Source organism: Schistocerca nitens, chromosome 2 (assembly GCF_023898315.1).
Source record: "Schistocerca nitens isolate TAMUIC-IGC-003100 chromosome 2, iqSchNite1.1, whole genome shotgun sequence".
NCBI classification, from domain to species: domain Eukaryota; kingdom Metazoa; phylum Arthropoda; class Insecta; order Orthoptera; family Acrididae; genus Schistocerca; species Schistocerca nitens.
This window is the reverse complement of record NC_064615.1, coordinates 754336644-754362574: the sequence shown is the minus strand read 5'-3', so window position 1 is coordinate 754362574 and position 25931 is coordinate 754336644. Positions and strand designations below refer to the sequence as shown.

The 25931-nt window shown below is 38.2% G+C and overlaps 1 protein-coding gene across 1 annotated transcript in view; it reads right to left on the bottom strand.

Moving 5' to 3' along the window:
• The window catches only part of LOC126235306 (adenylate cyclase type 3), a 628591-nt gene that overhangs the window by 21005 nt on the left and 581655 nt on the right, over positions 1–25931 (bottom strand). The window contains exons 17-18 of the mRNA XM_049944030.1: positions 19760–19883; positions 10503–10627 (exon numbers count right to left, since the gene is read on the bottom strand). Of these exons, the coding sequence (XP_049799987.1) occupies positions 10503–10627; positions 19760–19883 (249 nt within the window). The remainder of the gene's footprint in view (positions 1–10502; positions 10628–19759; positions 19884–25931) is intronic.

The window sequence follows — 25931 nt, the reverse complement described above, 5'->3', positions numbered from 1 at the left end:
CAGTCCATCCACCAAGGAAAAGTCCCTGGCAGTACTGGGAGTCGAACCTAGGTCTTCCACATAACAGTCAGATATATTGACCACTTAGCTATGGATGTCAACTCTCATAGTAAATTGTTAAAATTTTAAAGAGTTTCCTTTTCAAGAGGATACCTGGCAAATTGTGCAGACATGAGTTTCTAGTCAATTTGTATAGGAAGTTCTTTGTGTTGTATCACCTCCAATGCACTAAGTGATGGCGTACTATGTATGTGAGTTTCTTCTTTCTACATGCCTCTGTATTAAAATCATCCAATAAGACTTTCAAATTATGTTTTGGGATTTTGTTGATGGCACTATATAAGAGTTCTTCTTTCTGTGGGGATCCCTTATTATTGATGTTTGTGGGATCTTGAGGACTGATCAATGCATGCACTTTTGTGCTAGGTTTCACTGTAAATATGAAGAGTTTTCCAGATGGAGAGTTAATATCAAGTACTGAATCTATAATATCTCATTGTTCCAGAAAGGCTTTCCCCAGTACTGTTAGATTTCCCTTAATCCTTGAGGCTGATCCACCCTTACTGTATATGTCCTGTTGTTTTCCATGTCAAAGTGACTGTCAGGTTTGAAGCTTGTTTCCTAGGAAAACTACAATTTGAGTGTGTCAAAAGCTTTAGTAAGCTGTTTATGCTTGCCATTGGTGTGTCAGTGTTACTGTACCTAAGAATTTTTTCATTACTCTGGCAAGCAGAACAGAAGAAGCTGACAATGTTAATTTACAGGTATGAGAGTAGAGATCAATGGGCACACAGTGGATGAGCCTACATGTTTTAACTTCCTAGGTATCCAGATGAAAAATAAGTTGAGGTGGCATAATAAAGCCCGCATAGTACTAGCCAATCAGAAGTAAATAGCAACAAAATTTCAAATTTTGATTGGAAAGTATACGACAAAGATATTCTGGCTGGCCGTGGTGGAGAAGTGTGTTTATAGCTATAAACAGTGTGATAATAGCTAGTGAGGATAGCATAGATTCCAAATCTGAAATAATTTTGATGAGGATAATGTGTTAAATGTTGAACAAATGTGACAGTATCCTCAAGATCTGTAAAGGCAGGAAATTTCAAGGTAAACTTGCAGAAGTCAACACATTAATTTCTTGATCACATTATAGTATTTGGGGGATGATCTCAAACAACCAGCTGCTGACTGGGGTATTCAAGTGATTAGGATGAGTGGTAGGGATAAGGACTTGGGTGATATTTTTCTAAATTACTTATCCAAAACTTACCTTAAGCAGTTAGTCAGAGAACCAATTTATGAGAATAATATGTTAGACCTCCTGGTTACAAACAGGCTAAACTTTTTGATTTCTTTAACAGAGACCAGGGAATCAGTGATATAAGCCCATTATGATATCACAGACTATGTGTGTCAATTGGGATGTAAAGAAAGGGTGGAAGATATTTTGACCTAGTAAGTAAGACAAGAAACAGATTTCAGATTACCTGAACAATCAACATCAAACATTCCCTTCTTTGACTGAACCGGACAGATTTCATGAGCATTGTACAATACACCTTAAAGAGATAGGTATTTGTGGCAAGCAAAATTGTGAGACCTAAGAAAGGCCTGCTGTGGTACAACAGCACATTAGGAAGCAGTTCCAAAAACAAAAAGGGCTGCAACACAGATTTAGATATAGCCAAAGATTAGTAGACAAACAAGGACTGTCTGAAGCTAGAATGAGCGAGGAGATAGTGATATGTGAAATGTTAAATAAATCTGAAAATAAAATCCTGTCTCTGATTTGACAGAAAATCCTAAGAAATTTTGTTCTGTGAGAAGTCTGTAAACAGATCAAAGCCATCTGTCCAGTCATTCAGTGACCATATTGGCACCACAATGAAGGATGGCAATAGAGAATGTCAAAATATTAAATTCAGTTTCAAAAATTGTTTCACTGATGAAAATGATATATGGTTCCTCTTTTCAGTCATCAAAACACCAGAAACTGAAATAACAGACTGTGGGGTAGAAAATCAAATAAAATCATTGACATAGGAATGGCTACTTGATCTGATAATGTTCATATATAGTACAGTTCCACATAGTGTATGAGAAAAAGGTTGCTCCTCTTCTAGCACCTGTCTGTCATAGACTAGAGGAAGGAAGTGCTCTAAATGTCTGAAAAAATGAGCAGATCCTTCCTATTTTGAAGATGGGTTGTCGAACACTTGCACACAGTTGTAGGCTTATGTTACTGACATCAATCTATTGAAGAATATTGGAACTCATCTTATGCTGGTATATATGACATTTCTGCAGACCAAAATTACCCACTGTAAAAGTCAACAAGGACTTCACAAACAGTGATAGATACTGGCAGCTTAGTTTATGCTATGTTCTTTGGCTTCCAGAAGGCATTTGATACAGTTTCAGATTGTTGCTTAATGAACAAAATACAACTTGTTCTTTTTTCTGCCTGGAGCTGATTATCCAAAAAGATAGTAAAATAAGCCAACAAAGCACGTAAATATCCAAAGTAAGCAGCTTTGACAGCATGCTTGTATGTAGAGGATACAATAATGTGTAAGAAGAAATTCTAGAATAAAGTCCGTTTTTTTCCTATCAATGTATATACCGGTACTCAAAAACTTAGTGGAGTTCACTTGCTGTATTTGTTTCCTGCTACATTATCAATCATATCCACTTGTTTCTTCTGTGTCACATCCACTGAGGATATCAGTGAATTCACTATTTTCAGAAGTTTCCATGATTTTTTGCTGCTATTTTACCACTATGAGAAAAGTATCTTCGGCACAGAGGGAGATTGTGTTCTCCATAATGCACAGAGTGTGAAGTCATTTATAAATCCTACCTATTAGATAAGACTTAATGATCCCTGTCTCCACTACTCAGCTTAACCCACAGAATTCTGTTTTACTTAGCAAAATTTCATGTTTGACATGGTCAGAAGTCTTAGATACGTCACATAGCATTCAGACTGGTGCCAGTTTGCTGTTAAAGATGGGAGATTTTGATCAGGAAGCAGAAAATTGCACCATCTATTGATAGGCTTTACCAGAGACCACATTGACTGAGTATGCTGTGGCTGTTCAGTTAATAACCCAGGCTCCTGAACATCAGCTTCTCTAAGACTTGAAAAAACTTTTTAGTATGGAGACTGGATAGAAGTTTGTTCCATCAGTTGCCTAACTCTTCTTGAAAAATGGTTTCACACACATAATTTAATTGCAGGGGAACAATATATTTCTGTAGGGATTTATTAAATATGTGACACAGGACTGCACTTATTTAATCATGACAGTGCCAGAGTATCCTGAAGGAAATATTATCAACTCCAAAATAACTTTTTATTTTCATCTGTTTGACTGGCTTCTTGATCTCATTAAATGTGATGGGAGTTATTTGCATCTGACTGATGCAGGCATTGTTAGCTTTAAGCAGAATGGCTTTTACATCACTCACTAAACCTTTACAGCTTGTTTTTTCTGTAGCTGTTAAAAATGTTTATTAAATATATTAGCTGCTTACTCCCTAATTTTTGAAGGCAGTTTTATGGAAATAAAACAGCAATATCAAAGGAATATTATAAATCAAAGCAGCCATGATTGCAATACAACATTTATCAGAAATGACAGCCAGTTTCGGCCATATAGTAACTACCTTCAGACCATATGCAACTTGATGGACTACTGAAAACCATGATAACAGGCGGTGGTAGTGAATGGAACATGTATTGTAGATACATAAAAGTCAGCTGCTCAGCATTAAAAATATCTGTTCCATTCATCACCACCACCTGCCATCATGGTGCATATGGCCTGAAACTGGTCGGTGTCTGACTGAAAGCAGCTGTCATTTTTAATAAACTGTCTATTGTGATCAACACAGTTTTAATTTTAACTTGTAGAAAACTTCCTCAGTGCTTTTTTACGACATTTTCAAAGTGACTTATTTATATCAAACAATGGAAAATCCAGGATGGAATGGAACAGTATTAGAGACAGAAAGTTGCCACTCACCTTATAACAGAGATCTTGAGGCACAACAAAAAGATTCACACAATTACAGCTTTAGGCCATTAAGGCCTTTGTCAACAATAAACACACACACACACACACGCATGCACACACACTCTCATGAAAATGCAACTTGCGCACATGTCTGCAGTCTCAGGCAACTGAAACCTCACCTTAAGCAGTAGCACCAGTGCATGACGGGAGTGGAAACTGTATGGGGTAAGGAGGAGGCTGGGGCAAGGAGGGAGAGGGATAGTATGGTGGGGGTGGCAGACAGTGAAGTGCTGCAGTTTAGACAGAGGGAGAGAAGGTGGGGAGGGGGGAAGGAAGTAATGGAAAGCAGAGAAATAAAAAGAAATTAAAAGACTGGTTGTGGCGGTGAAATGATTGCTATGTAGTGCTGGAATGGGAACTGGGAGGGTGCTGGATGGGTGAGGACAGCGACTAATGAAGGTTGAGCGTAGGAGGGTTATGAGAACATAGGAAAGCTGAGTTGGTGGAAAGAATCCATATGGCACACGCTGTGAAGCAGTCATGGAAATCAGGGATATCATGTTTGGCAGTGTGTTCAGCAACAGGGTGGTCCACTTGCTTCTTGGGCACAGTTTGTCGGTGGCCATTCATGTGGACAGACAGCTTGTGGGTTGTCATGCCTAATAGAATGCAGCACAGTGGTTGCAGCTTAGTTTGTAGACTGTATAATCAGTTTCACAGGTAGCCCTGCCTTTAATGGGATAAATGATGTTAGTGACTAGACTAGAGTAGATGGTGGTGGGAGGATGTATGGGACAGGTGTTGCATCTAGGTCTATTACAGGGGTATGAGCCATGAGGTAAGGGATTATGAGTAGGGATTGTGTAGGGATGGATGAGTATATTGTGTAGATGATTCTTGGGAGTTCCCACCGATTTTAGTGCATTTTTGCCTTCTGCTATCATCATCTTCCTCAGTTTTCATCTCATTTTTTCCTTTTTCATACATTTCATCCTTTCGTGATTTTTCACATATATTTGGGAGTATTTTTGCTTAATTTTTTGGACGTAATTCTACTTTTTAATGTAATTTTTAGTATTTTTTGCAGCACCATGGATCCTTGCTCCTTCCATCTGCATCAATACAGAAAAGTTTCCTTATCCCTATCCAGATCCCAGTCCCATATACTGTTCCTGCATTGTTGCTTGGCTCATGAAATACCCCCTAATGGCCTTACCATCAAATTACCTATCTCTGGTTGCCACCCGTCCTTCCACAATGACCTTCACCTATTCAGATTCTGCCAATCCTTAGCCCTCATCAACACAGTCCTGCAAAACCATATCAACCAAGCCCAAAACCTTCAAACCTCCCCCATGTCCCCTCATAGCTTACAAGCCCTGTCTCGCAGACCTAATACAGTTACCCCACCCTCAAAAACTCCCTCCCGTCACCACACAGAACCCAGAACCTAAACAGACCCGCAACATAGTGATGAACCTTTCCCCCAGAAGCCTTAATCTTACAGTAATATCAGTCCTTTCCAATGGCCTCACCTTTTGACCCACACCCAAATTCAGGTAGCCAGGACTTGTTAAGGACCTTCTCTCCTTCTCCTGGTCCCTACAGTGGAAATACTTGTTTGCCACCAACCCAACCAGATGGAACCAGAGACCAATATTGAACCTTGTCTAACTCAATTCACTACTCTATCCAACCATGATTCACCCCCTCTGCCCCCAAACCATCCCCTGTTAACTTTCCAGAATTTCTTAACCTCGAACCTTGCCTCGCTATCATTCCCCAAATCCCTCAACACACAAGATAACCTTACATCCGCAGAAAGAGCTGCAGTTCACCATCTAAAAACTGATCCTGACCTTATAATCCTACCTGTAGATAAAGGCTCTACCATCATCATTTTGAATCAAATGGATTACCTGGCAGACAGACTCCATCAGCTATCAGATACTTCCACTTGCAAACTGTGCCACAGTGACCCCATTCCAGTAATCCAGCAGGATCTCCAGTCACTACTCAAATCCGTAGGCCCATCCCAGAACCTCTCCTCAGAATCCATCTCTATACTTACTCTTACCATTCCCTGCAATCCTACCTTCTACATGCTTCCAAAACTCCATAAACGCAACCATCCTGGATGCCCCATTGTGGCCAGTTACTGTGCTCCCACTGAGAGAGCCTCTGCTCTTGTAGACCAACACCTTCAGGCTATTACCCAGAACATACCCTCCTACATAAAAGATACCAGCCATTTCCTCCACCACTCTCCACAGTTCCTGTCCATTTACCATACAGTGCCCTGCTCATCACTATTGATGCCACCTCCTTGTATGCAAACATTCCTAATGCCTGTGGCCTTACCACTATTGAACACTACCTTTCCAAATGCCCTATGGATTCCAAACCAACAACCTCCTTCCTAGTTGCCATGAGCAACTATATTGTCACCCACAAATACTTCTCCTTTTAAGGCATTACCTACAAACAAATCCGGGTTGTGGCTGTAGGAACCCACATAGCACCATCCTATGCCAACCTATTCACAGGCCATTTGGTGGAATCCTTCCTAAAAACACAGAATCCTAAACCCCTCACCTGGTTCAGATTCATTGATGACATCTTTGATATCTGGATAGAAGATGAGGACACCCTATCCACATTCCTCCAGAACCTCAACAACTTCTCCCCCATTTGCTTCACCTGGTCCTACTCAACACAACAAGCCACCTTCCTAGATGTTGACCTCCACCTCAGAGATGGCTACACCCATACCCTGTCCATATCAGACCTACAAACTACCAGCAATACCTCCACTTCGACAGCTGCCACCCATTCCATACCAAGAAGTTCCTTCTGTACAGCCTAGCCACCCGTGGTCGTCGCATCTGCAGTAACGAGCAGTCTCTCTTGAAATATACCAATGGTCTCACTGAAGCCTTCATTAACCATAATTATCATTCCAACCTTGTACAAAAACAAATCTGTCGTACCTTACCTTTACAGTCTCCCATCACCTCCCAAAGTCCCACAGTCCAGCCAGAGAGGAGCACTCCCTTGTAACTCAATACAATCCAGGACTGGAACAACTGAATTACACTCTCCTGCCATGGTTTCAATTACCTCTCGTCATGCCCTGAAATGAGAAATGTACTGCCCACTACCTCCCCACCCTTCCTACAATGATATTCCGATGTCCACTGAACCTACACAATATACTCGTCCATCCCTACACGACCCCTGCTCCTATGCCCTTACCTCATGGCTCATACCCCTGTAATAGACCTAGATGCAAAACCTGTCTCATACATCCTTCTACCACCACCTACTCCAGTCGGGTCACTAACATCACCTATCCCATAAAAGGCAGGGCTACCTGTGAAACCAGTCATGTGATTTACAAACTAAGCTGCAACCACTGTGCTGAATTCCATAAAGGCATGGCAACCAACTAACTGTCTGTCCGCATGAAAGGCCACTGACAAACTGTGGCCAAGAAACAAGTGGCCCACCCTGTTGCTGAACACTCTGCCAAACATTATATCCCTCATTTCCATGAGTGCTTCACAGCCTGTGCCATAAGGATCCTTTCCACTAATACCAGCTTTTCTGAATTGTGCAGGTGGGAACTTTCCCTGCAATACATCCTACATTTCCGTAACCCTCCTGGCCTCAACCTTCATTAGTCAGTGTCCTCACCCATCCAGCCCCCTCCCTGTTCCCATTACAGCACTACACAGCCATCATTTCACCGCCACACCCAGTCTTTTAGTTTCTTTTTATTTCTCTGCTACTTCCCCCCCCCCTCCCCCCTCCCCACCTTCTCTCCTGCCATCCATCTAAATTGCAGCACTTCACTGTCTGCCACCCCCAACATACTATCCCTCCCCCTCCCTGCCCCAGCCTCCTCCTTACCCCCACCCAGTTGCTACTCTCATCATGTAGTGCTGCTGCATCTCACGGTGTGGTTTCAGTTGCCTGAAACTGCAGACATGTGTGTAAGTTGCATTTGTGTGTGTGTGTGTGTGCGTGTGTGTGTGTGTTTGTGTGTGTGTGTGTCGTTGATGACAAAGGCCTTAATGGCCGAAAGCTATAATTGTGTGAATCTTTTTGTTGCGCCTATTGCAACTCAGCATGTCCGCTATATGGTGAGTGGCAACTTTCTTATTTATATATTGGACATGCACTATACTTCTCTCCCACTCTTCCTTTTTATAACTTTATGTGTATGGTTTTGCCATTGTTGTTGCAGTTGTCAGTTTAAGATTCAATGTACATAGTTTTGGATATTTGAATGATTCTTTTAAAAATATTACAGTAAAATCTATAGTTCTTCTTTATATGGTATCATCAGATATCCTTAATGATTCATATAAATTTCTTTTTTAGGATAGGATTATTTCTCTCTCTCTCTCTCTCTCTCTCTCTCTCTCTCTCAAACAATGACAAAACATATTAAAGAATGCATTAAATCAGTCATTAACATGACTGTCCTTATACACTAGGTCCAGTTGATCTGCTGCAAGTAAGTGCTGAAAGTGTCTCTGGTGTCTGTTATTATTATTGTTGTTATTATTATTATTATTCTATTTATTATTAATATTATTACTATTATTGTCTTGTCTGAAAGATTTGAGAGAATATTTAGCTTTACCATAATGGTTGATGTCATTCACTGTATGCAGTTATCGAGGTAGCTTACAAAACCCTTGTTGGACCATTATGTGAGTATTACTTCTCACTCTAGAATTAGATTGAAAGGGGAAATGGAGAATATCTAAAGAAGAGCAATGCATTTTATCATGGCTTCATTTTGTAGAGCAAAACAGAGCATCACGGAGATTCTCATCCAACACTAGTGGCATTGCGTGTCATAGAGCAGTATACTGTCAGAATTCAGAGAGTGTATATTCCTAGAAGAGTCAAAAATATATTTCTTCCTTTTACAAATATTTCTCATGAAAAGCAAATAATGATAAAATTATGGAGATTCGAGCTCATGTGGAGGTTCCCTAACAGTATGTTTTTCCAAGAACCATTCACAGATGGAACAGGGGAGGGGAATCACATTGATACACAAAGCACTCTGTACCACACAACAAAAGGTATGTGCTTTGCAGAGTATATTTATGGTAGATAGGATGGATCAGCACCTTTCTCAAAGACTTGTGTGTGTGTATGTGTGTGTGTGTCCATGAAACAATGATTTTTATGTATTTTTAAAAAGTGTGGTTGCGTATTGAAACTGATCTGCTATTATGGTTGGCTGCAATTCATTGTAAATGATCATGTAAGTACACAAAAGTGTGAATACAGTGACAATATTTTGATCTGACTGTGGCATGATTTCACTATACAAGAATTTGTTTCTTTATTGTGATAAGACATAATGAACTACAGATCACACACTTTTACTAGGCCACTGAGTGGAGGGTGCTAAGAGCAGAAGCTTGCAGTCAACTCATAGCATATTGGCTGCCAGGACAAGCCCCACCTCCTTCTTCCAGAGCAGTCAGCTTACAGCTTATAAAAGAAACACATATGTAATGGATTAATTCATCACAAAAGTGACACAAAAGTTGGTGGAGAGTCATTAGCAGGACCAGGTACAGCCTCTTAGCTCATTTTTATAAGCAGTATTAACAATCACTTTGCATAACACTAAACACTATATTCACAGAGGTTACTTATTGCTACAGTACACGACACTGTTATGTAACTAAGTTTGGCAATGAGTGCAAACATTCTGGGGTGGCATGAATTCACTTTACTTTCACCCTCAGACATGTACCAAATTAAAATGTGTGATCTGCACAGTTGATTAAGTATAATTATTAAAACACTGATAATAATTCTTTTTTAATGTTACAGAAAGATAACAACATAAAAATCAATCATTAAACTCTTACAGATTTCTGGGAAACAGTGAGATATGGCAGTTTGCTCGGTTATAACAGGAGTATCGGAACTATTTTGTGACCTTCTATATCTCATTTCTTCCTCATGAGAGAAGTCTTAAATATTCAAAAAAAGGCACAGTGTAATATGTGTGTTTAATTTTGTGTCATTTAGAACTGACACAATTGCTTCCAAACTGTTAAATGGTAAGTAAATATTATTAGTCTTCATTTATGGGTTTTATTCTGAATAACAAATAACGAATCTAGAAAAAAATGACTTTTTGATAGCTGTCAGTCCTGTTATGTTTCTGGCAGAGTCATCTATATGCAGCAAACAATAATGATAGTCTTTGCATAGTTAGATTGTCTGCAAGCAAAATACTCCAGGTCTGTATGACTGTTAAGTTACAAGCATATGGTTCTTAAAGTGGAGGCTCTGATATATTTCTAGCTGCAACAACAAGGGATCATTTTGTTTTTCACATTTAGCATGTAACAGAAACATAATTAACAAGTACTACATCTGTTGCACTTTAACGATTTCAGTGTAAAGATTATTTATGTAGTTATCTGCTGAACTAACCTGAATACATCCTGCTTTCCCTGTGCTCTCCATCCGTGAGGCTACATTGACTGAATTGCCCCAAATATCATAATGAGGTTTTCTTGCACCAATGACACCAGCAGTAATTGGGCCATGATTGATTCCTGCCAAATAAAGAGAAACATTTGATGTGGATAATATAATATTTTTCCATTATTCATTGCATTTCAATAGTGGTTTCTGATGTACTAATAAGTGTATTGTAGATGTCATTCATAGCCAGTTGTTTAATGAATGATAACTAATTTTAAACATTTTCAATGAAATAAGTCAGACTTACAGAGTTCTTAATTGGATATTTAGAGATTGATGCTGAACAACGGTGTGGGTGAAATTACTTAATGTCCACATTCATTAGATATTGCTATATAATCTAACCCCCCCATGAACCATGGACCTTGCCGTTGGTGGGGAGGCTTGCGTGCCTCAATGACACAGATAGCCATGCCATAGGTGCAACCACAACGCAGGGTTATCTGTTGAGAGGCCAGACAAACATGTGGTTCCTGAAGAGGGGCAGCAGCCTTTTCAGTAGTTGCAGGAGCAACAGTCTGGATGATTGACTGATCTGGCCTTGTAACACTAATCAACACTAACTGACTGGTACTGCAAACGGCTGAAAGCAAGGGGAAACTACAGCCGTAATTTTTCCCGAGGGCATGCAGATATACTGTATGGTTACATGATGATGGCATCCTCTTGGGTAAAATATTCTGGAGGTAAAACAGCCCCCCATTCAGATCTCCTGGCGGGGACTACTCAGGAGGACATTGTTATCAGGAGAAAGAAAACTGACGTTCTACGGATCGGACCGTGGAATGTCAGATCCCTTAATCGGGCAGGTAGGTTAGAAAATTTACAAAGGGAAATGGATAGGTTAAAGTTGGATATAGTGGGAATTAGTGAAGTTCGGTGGCAGGAGGAACAAGACTTCTCGTCAGGTGACTACAGGGTTATAAACACAAAATCAAATAGGGGTAATGCAGGAGTAGGTTAAATAATGAATAAAAAAATAGGAGTGCAGGTAAGCTACTACAAACAGCATAGTGAACACATTATTGTGGCCAAGATAGACACAAAGCCCACGCCTACTACAGTAGTACAAGTTTATATGCCAACTAGCTCTGCAGATGGTGAAGAAATTGATGAAATGTATGATGAGATAAAAGACATTATTCAGGTAGTGAAGGGAGACGAAAATTTAATAGTCATGGGTGACTGGAATTCGACAGTAAGAAAAGGAAGAGAAGGAAACATAGTAGGTGAATATGGATTGGGGCTAAGAAATGAAAGAGGAAGCCGCCTGGTAGAATTTTGCACTGAGCATAAATTAATCATAGCTAACACTTGGTTTAAGAATCATGAAAGAAGGATGTATCATGGAAGAATCCTGGAGATACTAAAAGGTATCAGATAGATTATATAATGGTAAGACAGAGATATAGGAACCAGGTTTTAAATTGTAAGACATTTCCAGGGGCAGATGTGGATTCTGACCACAATCTATTGGTTATGAACTGTAGATTAAAACTGAAGAAACTGCAAAAAGGTGGGAATTTAAGGAGATGGGACCTGAATAAATGGAAAGAACCAGAGGTTGTACAGAGTTTCAGGTAGAGCACAAGGGAACAATTGACAGGAATGGGGGAAAGAAATACAGTAGAAGAAGAATGGGTAGCTTTGAGGAATTAAATAGTGAAGGCAGCAGAGGATCAAATAGGTAAAAAGATTAGGGCTAGTAGAAATCCTTGGGTAACAGAAGAGATACTGAATTTAATTGATGAAAGGAGAAAATACAAAAATGCAGTAAGTGAAGCAGGCAAAAAGGAATACAAACGTCTCAAAAACGAGATCGACAGGAAGTGCAAAATGGCTAAGCAGGGATGGCTAGAGGACAAATGTAATGATGTAGAGACTTATCTGATGAGGGGTAAAATAGATACTGCCTACAGGAAAATTAAAGAGACCTTTGGAGAAAAGAGAACCACTTGCATGAATATCAAGAGCTCAGATGGAAACCCAGTTCTAAGCAAAGAAGGGAAAGCAAAAAGGTGGAAGGAGTATATAGAGGCTCTATATAGGGGCGATGTTCTTGAGGACAATATCATGGAAATGTAAGAGGATGTAGATGAAGATGAAATGGGAGATACAATACTGCGTGAAGAGTTTGATAGAGCACTGAAAGACCTAAGTCGAAACAAGGCCCCGGAAGTGGCCAACATTCCATTAGAACTACTGACGGCCTTGGGAGAGCCAGTCCTGACAAAACTCTACCATCTGGTGAGCAAGATGTATGAGACAGGCGAAATTCCCTCAGACTTCAAGAAGAATATAATAATTCCAATCCCAAAGAAATCAGGTGTTGACAGATGTGAAAATTACCGAACTATCAGTTTAATAAGTCACAGCTGCAAAATACTAACGCGAATTCTTTACAGACGAATGGAAAAACTAGTAGAAGCCGACCTCGGGGAAGATCAGTTTGGATTCCATAGAAATGTTGGAACACGTGAGGCAATACTGACCCTATGACATATCTTAGAAGCTAGATTAAGGAAGGGCAAACTTACGTTTCTAGCATTTGTAGACTTAGAGAAAGCTTTTGACAATGTTGACTGGAATACTCTCTTTCAAATTCTGAAGGTGGCAGGGGTAAAATAACAGGGAGCGAAAGGCTATTTAGCCGGCTGGGGTGGCCGAGCAGTTCTAGGCGCTCAAGTCTGGAACTGCGTGACCGCTACGGTCACAGGTTCGAATCCTGCCTCGGGCATGGATGTGTGTGATGTCCTTAGGTTAGTTAGGTTTAATTATTTCTAAGTTCTAGGCAACTGATGACCTCAGAAGTTAAGTCGCATAGTGCTCAGAGCCATTTGAACCATTTGAAAGGCTATTTATAATTTGTACAGATAGCAGATGGCAGTTATAAGAGTCGAGGGACATGAAAGTGAAGCTGTGGTTGGGAAGGGAGTGAGACAGAGTTGTAGTCTCTCCCCGGTGCTATTCAGTCTGTATATTGAGCAAGCAGTAAAGGAAACAAAAGAAAAGTTCGGAGTAGGTATTAAAATCCATGGAGAAGAAATAAAAACTTTGAGGTTCGCCGATGACATTGTAATTCTGTCAGAAACAACAAAGGACTTGGAAGAGCAGTTGAATGGAATGTACAGTGGCTTGAAAGGAGGATATAAGATGAACATCAACAAAAGCAAAATGAGGATAATGGAATGTAGTCGAATTAAGTCGGGTGATGCTGAGGGAATTAGATTAGGAAATGAGACACTTAAAGTAGTAAACAAGTTTTGCTATTTGGGGAGCAAAATAACTGATGATGGTCGAAATAGAGAGGATATAAAATGTAGACTGTCAATTGCAAGGAAACCGTTTCTGAAGAAGAGAAATTTGTTAACATCAAGTATAGATTTAAGTGTTAGGAAGTCATTTCTGAAAGTATTTGTATGGAGTGTAGCCATGTATGGAAGTGAAACGTGGACAATAAATAGTTTAGACAAGAAGAGAATAGAAGCTTTCGAAATGTGGTGCTACAGAAGAATGCTGAAGATTAGATGGGTAGATCACATAACTAATGAGGAGGTATTGAATAGAATTGGGGAGAAGAGGAGTTTGTGGCACAACTTGACTAGAAGTAGGGATCGGTTGGTAGGACATGTTCTGAGGCATCAAGGGATCACCAATTTAGTACTGGAGGGCAGCGTGGAGGATAAAAATCGTAGAGGGAGACCAAGAGATGAGTACATTAAGCAGATTCAGAAGGATGTAGGCTGCAGTAAGTACTGGGAGATGAAGAAGCTTGCACTGATAGAGTAGCATGGAGAGCTCCATCAATCCAGTATCAGTACTGAAGACCACAACAACAACATATAATCTAAAGTTATATAAGCTACTGAGGAAACTGAATTCGGCCAGTTTTACTCTTAAAATTACCTCACTATGTTTGTTCTGAAGTAAAACTACTGAAAATTTTATTAATTAAATTTGTTTTGTACTAAGCACTTTTTTATGGTTAGACAACTCACATTAATGACATGATGGTTCAAAGCAATTGATATAAGTAGCTTTGGTTAAGTGTTTATTTTACTTTTTAGAAGTTTCTATTGAACCAATGAAGTCATAGCTATTGCACTGTATTTACAGGTTTGATTGGCAGAGCAATAATCTTCAGCTCTCTTCTTTTAATGCTAGCTTTTATAAGTGACCAGTCATCAGGGCCAGTTGCAGGCCCAAGTGACATAGGCAGTCATTTTAGACACTGAATAGAGAGGTGCCAGTGGTGCTGAAGTGGAAAATTTGTTTACAGTGTGCATCATAATTAGTAGTGAAAACTGATATTAGTGAAGGTATATGATGCTAGAAGCAAAAATGTTTCAGTGAACATGAGTCTGCAAACAAGTTATTTGCTAGATAATTGCAAATGTTTGGTTACAGGTCACCACTGACTTCAGTATCAAATACTGCACTATTTCATTTAAATGTATTTGAATAGTTAAGTTTTCAGTAGGGATGAAATATCACCAAATGATGAAGTTTTGATTCTAGCACTCATTTTTTATACTGTAAATTCTCTGCTAAGCTCCATTATCTTATACTGACATATTTCTCAGCACTTTTTGAAAGTTTTCAAATCTTCTTGACTTTACCAGTATTTTGTACCTAGTGGTGAAACAAGTTTTTTTAAAAATCTAGAGGTACCGTACTTCAAGCTAACACATTCTCAAGAACAGTTGTGTCAACTGTCAGCTTTAGTCAATTAAAGCAATGTCTTCAGGACAACAATTTCAAATTTAAATTTGAAATATTTTGCTAAGTAAAAGCTTGACACAGCCAACATAATGCTTTTATCCATGGGAATAACTGTCAGTGCATATAATGAAGAACTGTAGAAGTTATTTATGACTTTATTAATTGAATACCCTTCGTTTGTATATCACACACAAACTTGTGTGTTCCTTTTCATTTAAATATATAAAAATGTTTAGCATATTTATCTATTTTCAATTACTTTCATGGTAAATTTTCTGAAATTTGATTGCTTAACGACCAGTTTTCATCATGTGTAATGCACAACTTATGCACTTTAGTTATGTTTGACACATTAGTTTGAAATTAGGTGATATTTTTGTAGGCCTATTTTTGTCTGACCTTTTCTGAAGGAAAATTTTGTAGATTGTAGGATTAAAAAGATAATTATTTATAAAAAAAAAAAAAACAGATATTCTGTATTTTCATTCTTTCTGCTTGGTTCAATAGGTAGCACATTTTTATTGAAGCTGGAAAAGTATAGTAGGTCTAGTTCATTCTGCTTTCACTTAAGTTTTTAAAGATCTCAGGAACTACCTTAAAAGGGAATGAATTGTTTCTTCTTTTAATATTTAGCATTCAGATAAGATTCAAAAATTTATTGCTGTCACAGAGGAATGTCTATATAGCAGTCTCATTAAAAGAAAAAACAACCCACTTTCACAACTTTTCAGTGATCTGAACAAAAGTTCAGGGAAAGGCAAACTAGCATCTGGGGAGTGGGGGTGAAGAGTTGGGGTGCAAAATCACATGTCACTTTTGTGGAAAATGTTCTCAAAATGGCCCTGTCTATTGCTGATCTTATTCTCCATGACATTATTGGTATTGTCAGTTTGTTGGAATCTGTCAAACTCCCATTAACCATCATGAGCTTGAAGTTAATGCATAAATGACTGATGTGTAGTTTAGTAGGGAGCTCAGAGTCTTGAGTTTCCTGAGTGACACTGGTCTCTAGCTGTACAATTTGGCGTGGATCACTATACAGTTTCAGCCACTTCTTTCAAAGGTCACTTTCATTAACTGAAGATTCAGATATAACAAACAGAGTAGCATATGCTAGTTTCATGCATTGTATCAACCTGTCAGTGGTCCTCATTCGGATCTTCTAAATCATTTTTGGGTTTCTGGTATCTGTGTATTATTATTTGTGTTGTAGTCCTCTGTGTTACAATTACTGAGCCAGTGATGCTAGTTAGAACAGATACAAAACATTAACAGAACTGTCACATCAACAGTGACATTCTTGCTCTGCATTCTGATCCTGACAGACCACTTGGTGCCATCCAGTTGACATGTTTTATTGTGCTAATGGTGTCATTCAGGTGTGGTAGAGTGGGGTACAGAGTCTGCATACCACTCTCCCAGCTGTTGTCAGCTTCTCAGAGCTTGGAGCCACTATACAAAACATAAACAGAATTGTCAAGTCTACAGAGACATTTTTGCTCTGCAGTCTGACCCTGACACCAGTTGCTGCCAACCAGGTGCTAATAGTGTCATTCAGATATGGGAAACAGGGGTGCAGAGTCTGCACACCAATCTCCCAGCTGTTGTCAACTTCCCAGAGTGTGGAGCCACTATTTCCAATTGAAATAGCAACTCAGCTGGCATAATGAGGCTGAGTGAGCTGTACTACATTCCTCCCACCAAGTAAAAACCCTTGGCAGTTCTGGGAATTGAACCTCAATCCTCCACTGACCGTCCAACTGCAGAGGTGGACTGTACAATGAAATAATGAGATTTATGTCCCTGTCTACACTGAGAACAATCCCTTTGCCACACAGTTCATACAAAGATTTGTTGAACAGTTCTCACAAGAAAGTCATTCTGTTAGTGCCAAATCTTTTAGTATGAACAGAACATCAAGCAAACTCATGAAAAGATATGTATGTGAAGTCTATCATATATGAAGATAATAATTTGTTTTTGTTTCTAAAGCTTGCTGTTTTCTATCTATGTAAATATTTGTGAGGTGAATTCTACTTTGTTTTTAAGTTTCAGCACTCTTGTTTTCATGTTAATTAGATATTGGTTATATAGGAATAGATAGTGCTCCAGAAGGGAATTTTCTCTTGCAGTAGTGTGAGAAATCTGCACCAAATCACAACCTTAACCCAGAGCCCTGCAGTAATGCTGTTTTGACCTGACTTACACAGATGCATAATCTTGTGATTTTGCATTTGTAGGTGCAACATTCCAGATGACAAAAGAAAACTTAAGAAAGTATACAATTTCTAAGCAACATGTTATTGTGGTATCAAACAAAATCACAATGTCCTTACAGAGCATCCTAATATGTATAAGATATTTATATGTGGATTGACTTGTAATTGTGATCAATCTTTATAACATGTTATATTGTGTGTTACAGCTTCCACTGTTCTGTTTGAGTAATGACTACCAAAGGTTTGACACTGAAGGTATTAAAATTCAGGAGGAACTGCGAAAAGTAACTTAAGATATTGGGCGCTAAATGCTATGGAGAAAGCCAGAACTGGCACAAAGCTACTGAAATGACTTTAGTGCTGCCAGTTCTTCTAAGCTGAGTTTTAAGCAATGAAGTTCAACATCATAGTAAACAGCCAAAAGATGACTTGTAGCATTGGTACAAAATATCACCTTGGTGATTGGGAATGATTGAGTGAGTGAAAATGACTGAGTGAATGAGAATGAGAGAGAATATTCTAATTTTATCTAAATTGAATGTGGAAGGGGAAGAAAGAAAAAGGAAAGGGAAGGAACTTATTATGTCAGCTACAGTGAGACTTTCTGCATTCATATAATTGAGCACTAATTTTATGTGAAATTATATGTAATTTCATATTAATTGGAGATCCAGGTAGCAGGTTGGACAAGGATCCAATAACCATGTCAGTGAGATGCTACTGTCACCACTTTTTCGTCCCAGTTTCACATTTGCAAAGATCATACATTTTGTATCTTGGAAGACCTCCAGTGAAGCTTGCTATCAATAAGTCAGTGGAAGGGCTTGAAAATTTTTCCAGTGAATACAGCATTTTCACAACATCGTGATTATTACGCATTGCAGTCAGTTGCAACTTAGGTGTTCCAGTCTTTGTCATTAATTCAGTGACCAGAGGCACCTAGCACACCTATTTACCAAAATAAATTAATGTAATATGGAATAGAATCATGCTTTCAATGTTGTTTCCATAGTCAGTATGTTCTAATAAGGGAGAGAGAGAAAGAGAAAGAGACTTGCAATAATGATGGCATCAGTTAAAGCAAGTAATATGATATGAATAATGGAATGTGTAAAGGTGTATATTTCAGCCACCGAGCAGTCAACCAGTAAATAAACAAAAACTGGAATTTATAAAGGGAAAAAAATTGTCTAAAGCTTTTTTAAAGTTTTTGTTATTGGTTGGGACTTCATTAGTCCCAGTGGATTGATCCAGCAGAGTGAATTCAGAGACATGCTACAGAACTGTTAAGTCTAGGATGACGTAGAATCAATGGTCACAGCTTAAGAGGAAAGCAATAGTAGACACAGTTCTCTTTCGATTTCAGAATTCTCATGTGTTATGCATGAAAGAAAACAATTCCCCACTTTATTTAATTCTTACTCATACAGTAACATATATAACAAATGGTGAACATCTTACAATTTAACATGGAACTGAGGCATTTTGTAAATTTGTATTCTCATACACAAAAATCTATAAATACCACTGTTGTCAACCACAGACCTGGCAGTGACTTTAGCGCCCATCAAAGTACATTAAGTGTGGCATAAAAAAAGGTGGAAGATTTAAAGCTAAATGCAGAAACATATTGTTGCCATCCAGCCTCAGTTACAGTACAAAAGCCTGCAAGAGTTAATTTGCAGATCATGACTACTGTGTTATGCAACAAATGATAGAAAGTAGTGTATTAATTTTTCAATTGCTACGAAGGTAAAGTGTACCTAATATGTACATTAAGTTTCAGTATGTTTTTGTTCACCAGCAGTCAATAATGTCTTCCTGATAAGTGTGTCACTGCGGCAGTGCAAGGCTACAAGTACACAGAATGTCTGGCTGATACTTAATTTTAGTAGGCAATACTCAAGTGCTAAAAAAAAAAAAAAAAAAAACTATTAGCCTTAAAAATGGATTGTTGCTTCATCAGGTAGGAAAGAGGTATAGATTTGGGAAAACTGAAAAAAGGTGATTACTTAGGCATGAGATTGAAAGGGACCCATCTTTTTTGGGGATGAGGGGAGGCTAACAGTTTTGAAGGCTAGGAATAGTTTTCTTGTACATATAAATACATGTATAAGTGTACTGAAATTTCAACTCATGAAAGTAAGCAGAGGTCAGCCATTCTGTCTCTGTCATTTTACAGTTTTCTTAAGTTAATTCTCCTTTTGACACAATAATATCCTAATTTGATCATCAATTCAGCAAGGAAAATATTAAACTCACCCATTTTTAGCACGAAGTGGTTGAAACTCTGTTCGTTAATACTCTGTAGCGCTTTCTTGAGCTCAAGTGCAAACTGAACAAGGAGAGACAGGTGTGCCCACCTTACAGTAATAGGATCATCAGGCTGAAGGAAAAGAAAAAAGAAAAACAGTTTAATTCATCAAATGCTATATCTGAACTGCAAGTCCAGCAATTATGTGGAATCCATTACTACTTTCATTCATCATTTAATGTATCTCACTAAAATACAATTAAATCCATAACAGCTATCCTGAAAGTAGCAGTCATAACAAAAGCAATATACATAAATGGGTAAATACTTCCTAACATCTTAACTAATAAAACTGCTATATCAAAGGAAGGAAACTGACACTTCTCTTTCTTTAAGGAAAACTTTTTCAGTCAATAAATCCCATGAAATTATTAATATTGGAGGAAAAAGAGATCCCCATTCATTGTAGTGGTGGAGAATGTGTAATATATGGATAGAGTGCTGAACAGTGAATGGGAAAGTAACATGGGATGGGTTTAGCAAAGATCTGAAAAGAGGGTGATGGTATTAACGTTGAGATGCATGAAAGAAAAGTTCTTCCAACCAGTGCTAGACGAGGTGAGATGGACATACACTCTAAGACAAAAAAATAAAAGATACATACCATTAAGGAGATGTGATGTACATGTACAGACAAACAAATAATTGCAATTTCAGAAAAATTGGATGATTATTCAAGAGAAAGAGCTTCACAAATTGAGCAAGTCAGTAACATATTGGTCCACTTTTGGCTCTTATGTGAGCAGTTATTTGGCTTCGCATTGATTGATAGAGTTCTTGGGTGTCCTCCTGTGAGATATTGTGCCAATTTCTGTCCTATTGGCACATTAGATTGTCAAAACCCCAGGATACTCATAATGGTCCAAACATCCTCAACTGGGGAGAGATCTCACAACTTCAATGGCAAAGGTAGGATTTGTCAAACATGAAGACAAGCAGTAGGACCTTTTTCTGTGCGCTGGTGGGTGTTGTCTTGCTGAAATGTAAGCCCAGAATGGCTTACAATGAAGGACAACAAAACAGGGCATAGAATATTGATGACATATCACTTTTCTGTTAGGGTGTTGTGGATGATATCCTAAGGGGTACTGCTATGAAAAGACATGGCACCCCGGATCATTACTCTAGGTTTTCAGGCTGTATGGTGGAAGACAGTCATGGTGGTATCCCACTGTTCTCTGGGTTGTCTCCAGACAGGTCTTTGGTATGGAATCTCACTGACTAGAGTTGATCTTCATTAAAGAGTCCACTTTGAACTGGGCTTCGATTACCAGTGAAGATATGTCTGGGTACACCATGGACAGCAGTGGAATACCACCCTGATTGTCACACACCATACAGGCTGAAACCCGGAAGTGATGATAAGGGATGGTATTTCTTTTCAATGCAGCACCCATTTGGTTGTCATCCTTGGCACCCTTACAGCAAAGTGGCATGTCAATAATGTTCTATGCCCTGCTTTGTTTTCCTTCATGGTAGGACATCCTGGGCTTACATTTCACCAAGGTAATGCCTGCCACACATGGTGAGAGTTACTACTACTTATCTTCATGCTTGCTAAACCCTACATTAGCCAGTCAGGTTGTCAGAGCTCTCTCCAGTTGAGAAAATTTGTAGCATCATGGGCAGGGCCTTTTAACGGAACATATTAAAGGCTTTACTTTAATGAAGTATGCGATCCCTTCCAAATTCAACCAGTTTAATGAGTATTTATGATTATAGAAAAGTTATTGTGTATGTTAACAATGATTGCATAACATGTCTCCATAAACAGTCAACCCATTAAATTATACTGAATAACTGACCCACACAAAAGTTAATATCACTTGATCACTGATACAGCAAATGTCATCATGTAAAAACACTAAGTTCATCTTAAATAATTAATATGAAGTACGAAAAATAGTGGCCAACATAGGTATTTTGGATCTCCTTAAATAAATATCACCCAGTGAAACCTATTTGTTCACTAGGAGCGTTTTCATTCAGTATTCACGTAATCAATCCTATTTTAGACGAAAACCAATTTAATTCTTAATAATTCATGTTACTTACTTATTTATGCAAATTAGAGAAGTGAATTGACAAACTTCTAAAAAACGACCTTTTTGTAACAAATAATTATTCTGTCAAGTCAACAAATCTGTCTGTCATTTTAATAACATGTTAAATTATGTCACTCGATACAAATTAATAACTTTTCTGCACAAATTATAACAACAGATGTACATGTGACTTATAAACTATATCTCTTTTTAGTAGTTCTTTGACAATGTTATAAATACAAGCAGCGAGAAGGGTCGTGAGAGCAGTCGGAGGCAGTGGGGCAGTCGGAATGTCACTTTGGTGAAGTGTGTTTCTGTGTTATTGTTTGGGATGGAAAAACAATGCAAAGAACATGTAAAGGAAGTACTACTTTGTGTTGTGTTATGGTCTTTGGTGGACAGTGGAATTAAGAAGGCCACCAAAGTAATAAATATTTGATGTTTACATATGTGTTGGTTTCGTTTGTTCTTTATCATCAAAAGCACATGAAAAACACGGGACCTCATGTTTTTAACCCTAGACAACCAGATTTAGAGCCAGCATCAGCATCGAGACACAGCAGCGATCCAGCAAGCAGCAGCGATTACTACAATGCATTGTAATGGCGCCAACCTAACATCAAGTGCTAACAAGCTCCGTAAATGGGAGTGAAATAGTGCGATTACAGCAACTAGAGATATCAACGACTAGGCGGACCATTACAGCCTGCACCATCTCAGGATTTTGATGATCTAATGAGCAGTTTGAAATAATTTGGCATGGTAGCCTTCAGGAGGACATACAACATTTTTGTCAATCAGTGCCGAGCTAAAGAACTGCTTGCATAAGGGCCAAGGTGGACAAATGCATTATTGACTAGCTCAATTTGTGAAACTCTCTCTCTCTTGCATAAATCATTCAATTTTTCTGAAGCTGTAATCATTTATTTGTGCATATACATGACATCTACTGACTTCTGTCCCATTTAGATAATTCCTTTGTGGTGCCTTGTTTTTTGTTGTAGAGGCAGGGGTTCCCAACCTGAGGGTAATTACCCTCTAAGGGATAAAATGTAATTTTCTGAGGGTTAAATGTATTTTGACTGTGAAACAAACTATTTTTAAAAGTTTATTACTATTTTGATTATTTTGTAAGGCAGAAATACATAAGTTATCAATAACTATATTTTTTTCAAGTACCATTGTTAATGTGTGACCCAGTGTAATGGAAGTTACAGCTTGTAAAATGAATGTATGAATAACATTTTCTTCACATACTTCACCCACTGCAAACATATGTACAACTTTCTGCCATGCATCTATGACAGTAAAATTGGGACATAATTGTCACATATGCTTAAATATCTCACAAAATTGCTTCTCTGATTTCCAGGCAGTTCCTGCAGTAGATCATAAACTGCTTCATTATCCATTTTGCAACAATAAATATACTAATCAACAGGATAACAGAACATTAACTACATAATGGCTATTCTACTGCTGCAGGCCCTACACAGTTTTGCCATTATTATTGTTGCTGTTATTGTTATTAGTGGCAGTGGTCAGACACAAAGCACTGCCAGCCTGAAGATTTACAATTTCTGACAGCTCAGAAGTAAGGAGTCCAGCAGTCAAGTGATTTACAATGAGCAGGCCCAATTACAGTGCACACTTTTTAAGTTGGCCGATTTGAAATGTGGCTGCAGGGTGTGTGTGAAGCAATTGTCACTAGGGAGAGGATTTGTGCAGAGGAAGTAAGTTTTGTAAGAGGTATCTTGTCTTCTTGTCAAAATGTGGATAATTTTCTTTCTCTTCTCAGGAATTGTAGGTAGCACTCACAATGTGCTGAGGCTTGCATCATTATATAGGTGAGAATTACGGCTGTTCCTGGAAACCTACATAATTACCTCACGACACAGCAGAGCTAACATTTTTAGAAAAGAAGTCACACCATACATCCATAATCAAATTGGAATTGTATGAAAGTATTGCAGAACTCTGTTTGTTTACCATCACCTATATCACATATTTTAAAATATTTAAGGCTTATACAAACCATCCTTCAGGTCCTTAAGATGTGGTAACCAGATAAATTTGAAATCAAATGTGAACCCAGGAACTTCATATTCCTTTAAAATTGAGAAAAGCGTATCTTATCCTCAGACCAGGAAAGTTAGAAACACTGTGCAAATGATTAAAATGGCCCTTAATAGATTCTCGTTTTAGTATTTAAAACATTTTTCCTCTGTCCATTATTCAACCTTCCAGTAGTTTGTTGTAGTTGGTGGCTAATAGTTGCAAAGCTGGAAGATGGAGATATCATGCCTGACTAGACACTAGACAGGAGTTCTCACTAAGGCAACTATTGTTAACAATTGCAGAAAAGCTGTAATACTCAAAATACAAACTTCAAGGACACCATTCTCTCTTTCAGTGTTGTCAGATGGGACATCAGTGACACAAGTGTACTTAAAATAATTTTGGCAGAGGAAGGACCTAAGAACCTTCAAGATATGGGAAGATGTCTTTGCAAGCACTGTTCATGGAGCTGTGTAAGCATATTATGCTTATAAGTACTCTCCTAAGGCTTTGAAAGTAAAACAAAAATTAAACGTGACTAAACTTTTTATTTTATTTATCAGCATTGCTCTTGGCTTTGTGAAAGTCATTTCTAGTTTATGCCTGTGGGGCAGTTTGCAACTCACATATCTTAAACTTTACTGTTTCTGTAGGTGAGTGATGAATGTGTATATAAAGCAGTGTGTTGTTTTGCCAAGTTATTATAAATTTTATTTTCTTCAAAATGTCCAAAACATACCTCTTATCAAGTTTGTATAGTACATGCAGTTTTCCATAAATTTTATTAATGCTATCGCTTTTACTTTGAACGTGAGACTTAAATGATGATGTTTTACTCTCACTAGAATGAATGTTGTTTGAAAATATTGCTGGAAACTTATGGTAGAGGTTTTCTTTCACAGTATTAATATGTATTGTGTCTGATTGTTTGGAATGAAGTGGTGAATTTTCAAGTTAGATTTTAATGAACAGTTCTAGTATAAAATCTTCAACAAACAGTTGTTTGTTCTTAGGTGGTGCACAATCCATCTGCACCCACTATTTGTACCCAATGTCATCTTGCAGGTTAACATCTTTGCACAAAGTATGACTCTTAGTTCAGTTTTTCGTAGATACCTATCTCATCAGTCAAGCATGCAATCTTTTGATTCTGTACTGCATACTGTCACACCATTAAAAAAAATTATAATTTCTTTCCATAATGCTACTAGCAATCATCAGTTTGACAATCTGATGAGTGGGACCCACACACAAGGAATGAATTTAGGATGTCCTTAGAGTGACACATCACTTAGGTCTGAGATCAAAGACTTTGCAGAAGCCAAACTTACTTTGATAAGCAACAGACATCTCTATCAAGTTACATAGCAACAGTTCTGCTTTTGAACCATTATCCCATCAATTTTACAGACACAAAGTCTTTCATCCCTTGACAAAGTCTACTGATTTCATCATTATCAAAGTTCCAAGCACCCTATTTTTTACAGAATCAGACAGAAAGTTGCTCGAACTTCTGTTTCTTGTGTTGCCAAAATACTAACCTATTTTTTTTCCAATTAGCTGGCTGATTTCACTATTCTCTCAGAAATTCCAAACTATGTAGTTGTCTTTCTGATGTACCAACTGTTTGCTGCCATTGTCAGAACCAGAATTGTTTCACTGTGACTTTATATGCATGGGTTGGATTTACTTTGAAAGAAGTTTCAATGTAGTTCATACAGTTTTCACTCTCACACTGTTGATAAGCTGACAATGAAGACTGCTGTATACCTTTTGGATGAAAACTGTTTGCAATTGCTACTTCATTAGTTATCAGTTTCTGGGAATGGTTATCTTTACACCTGGTATAAACTTTCAATTCACTTTTTTCGGACCCTTCTTTATTTTAACTGGTGAAGTGTCAATAGGAATCAAACTTATATAAGGTGTAAATCAAACAATGGAAAATCCAGGATGGAATGTAACACTGTTATGAGAAGGAAAGTTGCTACTCACCATATAGCTGAGATGCTGAGTC